The sequence below is a fragment of the Xiphophorus couchianus genome, chromosome 21 (assembly GCF_001444195.1).
Source record: "Xiphophorus couchianus chromosome 21, X_couchianus-1.0, whole genome shotgun sequence".
Classification (NCBI taxonomy): domain Eukaryota; kingdom Metazoa; phylum Chordata; class Actinopteri; order Cyprinodontiformes; family Poeciliidae; genus Xiphophorus; species Xiphophorus couchianus.
This window is the reverse complement of record NC_040248.1, coordinates 21,309,031-21,320,535: the sequence shown is the minus strand read 5'-3', so window position 1 is coordinate 21,320,535 and position 11,505 is coordinate 21,309,031. Positions and strand designations below refer to the sequence as shown.

Here is an 11,505-nt window from a genome sequence, read left to right as displayed (position 1 = left end):
TTTTGTATTTTTAACTATTTTAAGACCTATTTATTCTCATTTATTTTCTTATGTTTTGCCTATTTATCCATTTTATAGCGATTTTATGAAAAGGCTGATATTTAGTGAAGGCTATGTTAACCAGGGTTACACCATACTAGCTCGTTAGCTAGTTTCCAAACACTTAGCTAAAAACTTCAGATTGTTACTGTATAGTCACAAGCTCATTGTACAAGGCTGTAGTTTGTACAATGATGCGTGGAGCTGGTGAGGTTCACTTCAGATTACTGTTGCATCAGGTGCTTCTAACAACTCATGTTTGGTTGGTTTTCAGTCCACTGCTTCCCTAGTTTTAGAGTTTGTGAAACCTTTGCACAGTGTACAAGTTGTCTTGGGTTGTATTTCTTTAATGAGCCTTTGACTATTTATATATATATATATATATATATATATATATATATTCATACATGAAAGCAGTTAAGTGGATGAATGTACTTATTTCTTACAATGACTTTGTATAGTGTGTGTCTGACAGTTTCTACTTTGTTTCTCCTGTGTACTATAAAGAGATCGTATGCATAAAAAGAAAAGCTTGTTGGAGGTCAGCAAAGAGACTGAGCTTAGAGTCAAACACACAAACATGTTTCTCTACCTTTACAAGGACTTTGCATTGAGTTGCGTTCATTTCTACAGGCTAACCGTGACCCTAACCAGAAAACTAACCATTGCCAGGACATACCTAACATTAAACCTGACGTAACAATGACACTTCTCATGGAAACCAGGGTTTGGGCCCCAAAACATGGTATGTATTAAGAAAATTATTTTTACAGTGCAACAAATACAAGACCACACACAGACCTGGCAGAGTGTACAAAACGTATCGTGTGCTTCCCACTTTTGCTAAATACTTCAGATTGTTCCAAAGAGATTGGAGGAGGTGGTGGGTGGATTCACGCCATGTTGCCACATCAGTCTCCTCCAGCGGGCCAGTCGAGTTCAGAGGAGGCATGTGAAACAGAACAATTAAGACTTCAGCATCCAACAACTTCTATATGCATGGAGTGAGCAGGGCGGGTGCTTGGAAAACTAACAATGCAGCTTTGAGCTGACATGTTTGGTTGAGGCACAACTTCTTCCTCCTCTAGGTGGACAGGCCGGGTGTGTATATTGTTCTTCTATGATTGCATGAAATTCCCCTGTAATTGTGCTTGGTCTTTCAGATGGGCCAGGGGCCGATGCTGAGAACATCTGAGAGCATTCAGTGCAAACTGTTGGAGAGCAGCCTGGAAACCCGGGCAGGGAAGTTTGAGGGCTTGGAGAGCAGATTGGAGCTTTCACCTATGAGTTCATGTAGGTATCGGAGGTTTCACTGAATCCATGCAGCTCATGTCCCGAGAAATAAACGTCAACCACCAGCAGTAATGCACACGCATTTTAACCGGCAGCGTGTTTCCATACTCCAGGCTCTGGGAACCTGCATGAGGCTTGGATCCGCCTTCGCAGCGTGGCAGTGGTCTGGAATGCTGCGACTGAAGACTGCCCCCTGGGGGGTTACTCACTTCCAGGTTTGGTTGACCACTTGGTGACGCTGCTTGCCAGCCTTTAAAATAAAAATCTGACAGTTACAGTCTGTAACAAAGGTGCTAATAACTGGGTGAAATCAGACCCTACCTCTGGGAGTTACACCTACTTCCTGTTTAGTGGCGAAGGTGTGAAGAGAGGACGACGACACAAAACAAACAACTTCCTGTTAGGTTCCAATAATCGTATAGGGGTTAAATTAAGCTTTGAAAATTAAAAAAAATTGGCTTAGATAATTAATATTTCAGTTTAGGTACGTCTAATAAGGCTCTTGACATAATTTTCACACCAGCCGCTGAACTCGTCACACCGGTCTCATTTAACAGATTTCCTTCCAGTATTATCCTGTATTTAGTTCCATCCATCTTCCCATCAACTCTGACCCAAATCCAAGGCCATGTTGAAGAAACATCTCCATAACATGATACAGCCACCACCATGTTTTACCTTAGGGACAATATGCCTAAGGCAGTGGTCTTAAACTCCAGTCCTCAACAGCCGGTGTCCAGCAACGTAGATGTCCGTTTCAGCACACCTGACTCCAATATTAGCTCAGAGCTCTGTAGAGCTTTACTGCATGCTGGTGAGGGAGCTTCACCATTTCTTTAGAACAAGGCACATATCTAAAAGTTGCAGGACTCTGGCCCTTCAGGAACGTCCACTGCTTTACAGTGACGTACAGCTTTGGTTGTCTACCAAACCATCTCCTTCCAGATGCTTGGAGTGTCCTCTGTATGAATTGTCATAGACTGCAAATGAGAGTCTTAGGCCCCAAATGCAATTGTTTTCATCTCGCTCCTGTTCCATGAAGACCAGATTAGTGTGAAGTACACAATTGATTCTCCCATTTGAGTTGTGGATTATTGCAGTTCCTAAAGTTGCCACAGATCTTTCAGCTTCCTAATCATTCAGCTAAATCCTTTCGTATTCCTTCAAACATAGTGGCCTTTGTGAGGGGAGTAGCAGTTCTCAGAGGAGCTTACTATTGAAAGTGAATTACCAAAGTAAGCTGGTGTAGTTATAATCATAGCCACAAGGAGGAGACAAAGGCCCAGCAGTCCTCGTCAGGCGTCAGCTGGCTCTGCATGAGCAGCCGTCTCCATGTTTCTGCTTTGTGCTGCTCACTGTAAGAGGGCTGTGTGCAGTCAGAGGCACCGGAAACAGATCAACTAATTTGGCAACTCAGATTTGATATCGCTGTGATAAAGTGAAACAATCTACAGCTGGTTTAAATTAGCTAGAGGAGGGGAAGACTGAGCCTGTAGAACCCAGACCCTGAGGAAACCATTGCTGGACTTTGCAAGATGAGCAACATGACTTCTTACTTCAAGTTTTGAAAGATTGTTTCAATATTAATTCCATCAACTTGAAAGTTGTAGGCCGTTTATCAACCAGATTTAATTTGAGTTACCAAATTTAAATCTGGCATCTTAAACTGATTCTGGGCAGAATCAAAGGATGGAAGGAGATTTTGATACCTAAATTGAGGGTAAAATTCTAATCATCCATTCCAGTTTTGAGTTTTCTTGAATCATAGCAACAATTGTGGGGCCACAGTTGTCTTTAAAAACATTGTTTTATAAGACAACTGTCACATCAGATATCTTCCCCATAACTGAGAACATTATTTTCCTATATTAAACACTCCATCCTTTTTTTAAATTATTTTTTAGCATTCACTACAAGCATCATGTTACAGAATGGCATTACCGTTTTATTCAGTTTGTCTATGTTAACATCTGTCCATATCAAATAACCCTAAATCAGTTGAATTCAACTAAATCAGAGCAGAATTTTCTGAAAGACAAAATTTGGAGAATTATCCATATGAAAAACAGAAACTTTAATAGATCGAAAACTCAAAAACTGTAATAGATCGATGAGTTTGTGGCTCATAGACAAAGAATTAAAAAGTCTAATTGAACCCAAACGGGAAAAGGCTTTGGCCATAACACCACCTAACAGGGTGGAAGCAGTTTATACTTAATAAGAAACAACACAGACTGTATTGATATCAAACTTCATGTCTTTATTTCTCTATTGGTTGGATCTCATCACAAACAATGTTGAAAATCCAAAACAGGATGTGTATAAACTGTACATGGAGCAAGGCACTGTCCACTGAAGTCACAGTCAGGCTGCCGTCTGGAATCTAAGCTCTTGTCCTCCGGGATAAAAATGCTCCATTCAAAGCCGATTCGTCGGGTTAGTAGAAGGTGACCTTAACTTACACACATATGACACAAAGATTTGCAGCAATAATGTACATTTTATTTTTTATTTTGATAGCTAAAGTTTGTTATTTTTTTATAATTCCTCTGTGGTTTTAATATAAATATATATATATGTATATATATATATTTGTAATGCACAAACATCCATATCTAGCAGAGTCTGAAGTGGAATGTGTCCAACAGGCTGACAGACCTGCCTCCACTCCAACAGATGGCTGTAAGGCTGCCAGTGGAAGGACCCAGGCTGCTTTCCATATGCTACATATGTACAGTCATTAACAGTGTCATTATAAAGGAGCACTATTAACACAGAGATCCCAGCACCCTGCGCCGCTCCGCTCCCTCAGCACAGCCACCGGGGGCGCAGAGAGGATGGAGATCAGCGGCGTGAGAGGCTGACGTGCCTCTCCTCCGCATCGCCGCGGTTACGCTTCGGCTAGGGAGGAGCTGCTCCCGAGCGTCTGCTGCATGAGCGTAGAAACAACGTTGAAAAAATAAACTAAAATAAAAAGAATGCTGAACGTCACCCGTCAGAAGAGCCCTTTGGATTTCTTCAGGTTAACCTGCTTCCACCCGGGCAGAGCGCCGTACTCCTCCCTGCTCATGTCCAGGGCTCTCTGGGGGACAGACACCGGCAGTCAGGCACAACTCACAGGCCGAGTCCACAAACTCATGCATCTGTGGTTTCAAACTCAAATGTCCCTTTTTATTGTCCGGTAAATTTTTTAAAAAAGAGCAAATGGCTCCAAGATTCAGTCCAAATGCTGGTGAGCTGCATGCAAATGAAACGCGCTGTTAGAGATGTTAAGAAGTGGAAACAGGAGAACCTACTATTATATATATATATATGTTTTAAAGTTATATTTTATTGATTTACTTATTTCTTCTTTGGTCTGTTTTATTTTGTTGGTTTTTTTCCTTCCTCTTTCCCACTTTTACCCAAGACATTGCTGACACTAAACAAGTCAAAACAATAAATGTTAGAGAAAATAAAAATAAATAAATAAAAAATCCATTAATTTAACATAAAAAAAATTAAGGGATCCTGACACACATATGTTAAGCTATCCCATGTCTGTTGCGACACTGCTTGGTGATGTTCTGTATTTTGTCTTTTTCCTAAATAGATCCATTTTAATGCTCATGTTTTAAACTTATTTTTTATTGTTCATTATCGTCTCTAATTAGTTATTTGTAATTTTGTAGCTCAATGTCTGTTATAGTCTGTAATGTTTGTTCTGTATTCACTCACTGATGATTTAATAATAATAAAAAAACAACAACCACCAAATGTTAGGAAGTAGAAATGCTAACAATATGGAGCCAGTCTGTTTTCCCATGCTAACACCAGTTGGATGGACTCACCTTCCCATAAGCCCCTGCACCCTGGAGAAGTGGAATGAGTGAAATAGATGAGCTCAAAGAGGCACAAGATGGACAGTTTCATTTATCTCCAGAAATCACTGAAAGACTTTTTTTTTTATAACAGAATAAATTCATCTACAATGGTTCAGTAAAGGAATAGAACTGAAACGACTCATCAAATGAATCACAATTAATTTAATGAATTAATTGAAATAATTAACTAATTTAGTAATCGATTAATTATTAACCAGAGTGTGCAGACTTGAAAAATTCCAAATTGCTGAAAGAACAATGTATAAAAGAGTATAACTGTCTGTTTGGAAGAAGAAAATGGAAGCAGGAAAGGTTGGAATGAGGACGTGAATAAAGCTGAAGGTGTTTTCAGTTCAGAATTATTTGACATTTGTTCGTCACATAAAACCTAATTAAAACACTTAAGTTGTTCTCGTAATGAGAGATAATCTAAAAAGGTTTAATCCGTTCCTGGAAGTCTGTAATTTTGTTTGATGACTAGAAATGTTGCAATAAGCAATAAATCAATTAATCGCATGATCAATTAACATGAGTGAAATCATTTCTATTTTCATAAGTTAGCATTTTTCTCTTTTCTCTCTTTCTACCAAAAACTGGATGATAAAAGTCTTCAGCCTGGTGATTTGGTCTCAACTAGACTCTTTTTCTTAAGGACGATTATGTTTGTAGAGATTTCATAATTCATTTCACTTGCCGTTTCTGTTTTATTTATTTTGGATATTTAAATTGTCTTCCAGGTCCAGCGTTGAATATATCTTTAAGAATGAGATCTTGCATTATTAACCCATTACTGTTACATTACTTGAAAAGTCTCAAAACAACAATATTATTGTTCATCGCAATAACTTCTGGGACAATTTATCATCCAGTAAAATTTGCTATTGTGACAGACCGAGTGACGACTTTGTTATTTACAGTATGAAGTCAAATGTTTCAGTCTGGTGCCTAAAACCCGTCAGTCTTCAGTTTCACCAACCCTTCTGTTGGTTTTGAAGACATTAAAGATGAGTCAGGCTTCACGTCTCACATCTGACAAACAAAACGATTTGGGGGCAGAATTCCGGTTCTCACCTCAAAGTCTTCGTCAGTCAGGTAGACTTCCAGGTGCAGCGGGTCGACGCCGTCGGGCAGCGGCCGGGCCAGGACCTCAGCCAGTGGGTAGGTGGTCTTACACAGGCGGGCCAACACGTCTTCCACCAGGATGATCTGGTTACACACCTCGGCCTCCTGAGGACAGGAGACATGCGAATCAGGAACAGGTGAAGCATGTAGCTGTGGAGGCCGTGGAGAAGCGTCCCACCCTCTCTGTGATCTCGGACACGTCCTCCCGGTGCTCCCAGTAGGGGAACATGTTGGTGAAGGTGAGCGGCTCCAGACCGGCGTAGATCAGGTAGCCTTTTGGAGGCTTCTTCTCGTTCTTCCCTGGGGAAACAAAGGCCGTCTGTTTCAGAACGCTTCCTCACACTGGCTGTGTTTCCATTGGCCAGAAAAATGTGCAAAATGAAATTACAAAGATAAATTTGCTTAACAGAAACTGTGCAATTTCGGAAAAAAAACAAACTCTAGTTTGAGAAAACGTTTTTGCGCTTGGATGAAGTGATTTTTCAGCTGCACTGAAATGCGATCCAATAACGGGGTGATACTACTGGTGGAAAAGAAGAAGAAGTCGACAGGAAGTGGTAGGAGGACGGCGTTTCAATGACTTATTGTGTAAAACTTATTCACGTGTGACATTAATCGCGTTTCTTATGCAACGGAAACACCGCAACTGCAAAATTGTGTTTGTTCAACATTAGTGGAATATTAACAAAGTTTGTGGACATGTGGAATGCAAACGCAGCTTCCTATAAATACCTCTGCAGTACTGCAGCACCGTCTCCATGGCGCTCTTTCTGTCAGAGTCCCAGCGGATTCGGGCCGAGCCGGTGCTTTCGCTGTCCTGAGGCCACCAGCCCTGCCACAGGTACACCTCATGGTGGTTGTCCACCAGGAACAGGGCTGAACGAGAGATGCATTTAGGATCAGATGAGTCGGGATTGTTGGAGAACTTTGAAAAGTTGGCTACTAGCTAGCGGTCAGACGTAGACACAAATCCTCGCCACAGAAGCTGAGTGAGGATCTTTGAGTAGCCAGAGCTCCAGGCTGCGTTTACCTGGCTGTGAGGCTCCGTAGAGATCCTCCTGAAGGAACGGCATGGAGTTGACCTGCTCCGGGTCTCTGGCTGGGTACAGAAACTCCACGACTGCAAACTCTCCAGAGCTGCTGCTCAGCTGGTACAGACCAGGCGTGAAGTTAAACCTGCCGAGATCTGAGCAGCAAAGGTTCCTATTAAAAGGGGCAGTTTTCTGTGTTTCCACATAACATCTTTTCGCAGCACAATCAAGTAACTGTTACCTTCAGTGGTTACAAAAATGGCATATATATCAAGTATGACTTAAAAAAATTGAACTTTGTAATAATGCCTTGAAATTGGGCCTCTGTCTCTTTAAGAAGCTCCTGCTGTTTCTGAAACTCCGCCTTCAGGAAGTCATCACAACATGGCTCCTCTATTAACTTCCACTATTAGGTTCCCACAACAGAATGAAACGAAAAGCACCAGTAGAGCAATCTTTCAAGTCATCAAGTTGGAAACTCTGTGATTTGTGTTTTTCTTTATTTTCCATGTACATCAAAACAAAAGAAAACATACTGTACATATCCTCTTTTGGTAAATAATGGTTGTTTTTCTTTTGATGGTTTCATACAGCTATTCAACCAGAGAGCACGTTATCACTTTATGTCTAATAAACAAAAACTAAATTGAAATTGTCTCATTGTGTGACACATGCAGGATCCCCGAACTTCTTCAATGTTTCTAGTGTTTTTTCTGTCCTAAATTTTATTCAAGGTGGCATTAAAAAGGTCTTAAAAGTTTGACTTGTGAAGTGTTGATGCTGCCACCATGTCGCTGCTTCAGGTTGTAGATTTCAGCAAAAAAAAAAAAAGTCTGTCCTCCTTTGGCACATGATTAATGATTTTCTTTGTTTTAGAGACTAAAAATACATAGAAAAGTGATGGCTCTTTCAAAATGACAACTTTACTATAGTAGATTAGAAATTGTTCTTTTTCCAAACATTATGTAACATTTGTGGAATTAATGGAGCCTTATTTAGCTGGAATGAGGGCCAAAATGGCTCTTTGGATTGTAAAATTTGCGGACTAGATCCTCATGAATGCAGAGACTTTTTACAATAGAACCAGGCTGAGAGCTGACTGACTAATAGTTTAATTTACAGGTTCTTTCTTTGTAACCAGAGCAGCAAAGAGGACCTAAACAGCTCAATAGCTCCACCTGCTGACCAAGAGGGGAGACAGTGTAACTCCATGAGATGCTGCAGCTGGATTCAGGTCAGCTTTTGTTTGTTGGCTTCACTGTTGGTATGTGAATCATGTAAATGTGAAGAACGTTACACTGATACAAATGTTAAGAAGTTAAGTTCTTCAGTGTTCCTGGATTATGCCATAATTGTGTAGCTGCTGTGGCTGATGAAACTAAATATGAACTTTTGGTTATAAGCAGTAAACTGATCAGCTAAAGAACCACACACACAGTGAAGTAGGGTTTTGGCAGCATCATGATCTGGGATTACTTTTCTTCAGATGAAACTTAATGTTTGAGAAAATTGGATGAAATCACCAACAATTCCAAACAGTTACATCTGCCCCAAAACCTTCAGGTGTCTGTCTTGTTTTTGAAAACTTCCATCTTTCGCTTCCTAGCAAAGGAAAACAAAGGTATATTTTTGAAAGGATTTAGTCTTGACCTAATCCTAATCGGATGAAACACTCAGGGCCTCCTAAATAGGGCTGTGGACGAGACAGTCTCACAGTCAGAGATGTGGAGAAGTTTTGCCAGAGAGAGAGGAAATATTAAGCAAAGATGTGAATGACTTCTACCGAGGAAGATTAAATGCAGAAACTGACTGAAAATGTGTTAAAGTTGGTTTGGTCGTAGTTTGAAAAAGATGAAATCTGCAACAAAACTCTAGGTAAAAAGCACATTATTAGGTGTATTCAACTTTAATAGCCTTTCATGATAATATTTCAAATGCGGTGCCATTATGTGATTCTTTTTACCAATTAGACCTGCTGACTCACCATGAAGCATGCAGTCGTAGGCCTTCCTGTCCCTCCTGCCCAGGGCTTCCCAGAACCCCGCCGGCTCCGCTTCTTCGTCACATTCCCATATCGTCACTCTGCTGCTGCTGTGCAGCCCGGTCTCCAGAGGACAACTGCACAAAAAAAGCAAACAAACAAAAAAAGCAGGCTACACTACCAGACCTGTTCATATTTCAACAACAACTTCTCGGGAAAAATGTCCTCAGGAAAGCAGAATTTCCACTCACTGTTCTTTGAGTCTGTTGGCGGCGACGCGTGCCACCTCCCGAGTGTGTGTCTGGGATTTGCAGCCGTGCCACAAGTAAATGAGGGCCTGGCTGACACCCAGCAGAACCATGGAGACTCTGGAACGCAGACTGCTGCAGTGGCAAGCCACCTCCAGCAGGTGGCCCTCCACCTCCACCTCACCCCGCACGCAGTAAAGACGCCAGTCATCTGTGAACAGGAGACAGTCACTGCTGTGAGACCAAATGGGTTAAATATTGACTACATGATTGAATATAAAAGGAAAAATAGAGCTTTTAATATAAGAAAAATGAAAATGTCTGATATCATTAAACAAGCCTAACTTTGTGAACTTTCCTCCTCCTCTTCTCTTTTCCCTGAGTGGACAATCATTCCCCCTTTGAAACACTGAAGGAAACATGGCGGCTCCTTCCCCTGGAGGACCTGAACCTGGAGGAAAGTCAAGGCGAACATTAGTGTGAAGCTAAAATGAGCATGTTCACACGGAGTTTCACTGTGAACACAGAGGTTAAACCAGAAAACACACTGACCTGCGTTCCCCGCTCCTCGTCCAGCTCCACCGTCATCAGCGCCGACGTTCCCTTCTCGTTGACGGTGGAGTTGCGGCCCTGCCAGAAGAAGTAGCAGCACTTCTCCTTCCCAGCTCCGGCGGTCTTCTGCTGCTCTGGATTCTGTCTCTTCCCAACTGATGAGAAAGTGTAGGAACCACTCTAATCTGAGATCTTTTATTTAGAGCACGAGTTCAGATGTAAAGAGGCAGTGTTATGTGTTCTGTAAGGCGGAAACTTGGAAACTGCAGCTCAGAGGAGGAGCTTTGTCCTCAAAGCTGGGTTTAGGTTCGAGTAAACAAGTTGCACAGGTGAATGGTTGCTATGGGAGATTGAAGGATTTCTGAAACATGAATGAAAGAACCCAGGCAGCACTCCAGGTATTTTTAATGAGGGGAAAAACATCATAACATAATGTAAATTTCAAAAAAAGCTAATTTTACATAACACTGCCCCTTTAAATCATTTCCAATCCATGACGGCAGCACTGACCTGCAGCGCTGACCATGTATTTCCACTTGACCACGTAGGTGTCGCCATCGTGGAACTGGCCGATGCTCTGGCGGGGCAAACGGCTGTAGTCGAACTCCAGGATGTGCCACACCTCCACTGCCAGAGTGCTGATCTCGTAGCTCCGCCACTCCTCGGCCTCCACCAGGCCGTAGCCCCGCCCCACGTTGAACCCGTCTAAAATGGTGCAGACCGCCTCTTGATGGAGGGAAAGCATCAAGGAGGCGTTGAATGCACGAGGGTGATCTGAAGTAGGCTGTTCCTGGGAAAGATGCAGGAAAAAGGTGAGAAGACAGAGTTTATATGCAGACTTGCTGAACAGGAGAACATCAAATGCTCTGAATGTGACACCTTGTGGTCCGCGATGTCATCGTTTGTTGTGCTGGGACTGGGCGTCTTCCTGGAGTCACTCCAGTCCTGAAACTTCTCCTTGAACAGGGTGGTCTCATTGTGCTGAGTCAGGCGGCCAAACACTGCCCAGTCGGGCCGGCCCTGGCCTTTTCTACACACACAGATAATGACAAGGCCCAGATTTTAGTCATTAATATTAAGCTTTTTAAAACTTCTTAGACTTTTTTTTTTACGTTACATCCAGAAACTTTAATGCGTCTTATTGGAAATTTGGATCCAAAAACAAGAAGTACAGCACATTTGTAAAGCATAAGAAGGAAAATTATATATAGTTCACAATATTTTAGCAATAAAAATCTAATAAATGTGGCATCCATTTGTATTCCGTCCCTAAGAGACAATACTTCAGCCAGCATCTGTGTGTCGTTGCATCCGTCCACCCAATTACAGAATCAAATCTTTTGGTGTACGTCTTCACTCTCTTTGGACATCTAGAG

The 11,505-nt window shown here is 41.8% G+C and overlaps 1 protein-coding gene across 16 annotated transcripts in view; it reads right to left on the bottom strand.

The window, feature by feature from the left end:
- Positions 1-3,577: 3,577 nt before the first annotated feature.
- Positions 3,578-11,505, bottom strand: part of svila (supervillin a) — a 70,219-nt gene continuing 62,291 nt past the window's right edge. For 15 of the 16 annotated variants that reach the window (XM_028005702.1, XM_028005712.1, XM_028005697.1 and 12 more), the window contains 12 exons: positions 11,009-11,159; positions 10,640-10,919; positions 10,130-10,284; positions 9,923-10,028; positions 9,581-9,788; positions 9,333-9,466; positions 7,348-7,503; positions 7,050-7,193; positions 6,496-6,617; positions 6,267-6,422; positions 5,163-5,183; positions 3,578-4,414 (listed from right to left, as the gene is read on the bottom strand). In XM_028005702.1, coding sequence (XP_027861503.1) covers positions 4,328-4,414; positions 5,163-5,183; positions 6,267-6,422; positions 6,496-6,617; positions 7,050-7,193; positions 7,348-7,503; positions 9,333-9,466; positions 9,581-9,788; positions 9,923-10,028; positions 10,130-10,284; positions 10,640-10,919; positions 11,009-11,159 — 1,720 coding nt within the window. In that variant the 3' untranslated portion in view covers positions 3,578-4,327. The remainder of the gene's footprint in view (positions 4,415-5,162; positions 5,184-6,266; positions 6,423-6,495; positions 6,618-7,049; positions 7,194-7,347; positions 7,504-9,332; positions 9,467-9,580; positions 9,789-9,922; positions 10,029-10,129; positions 10,285-10,639; positions 10,920-11,008; positions 11,160-11,505) is intronic. The other variant, XM_028005701.1, reaches the window with a different exon arrangement.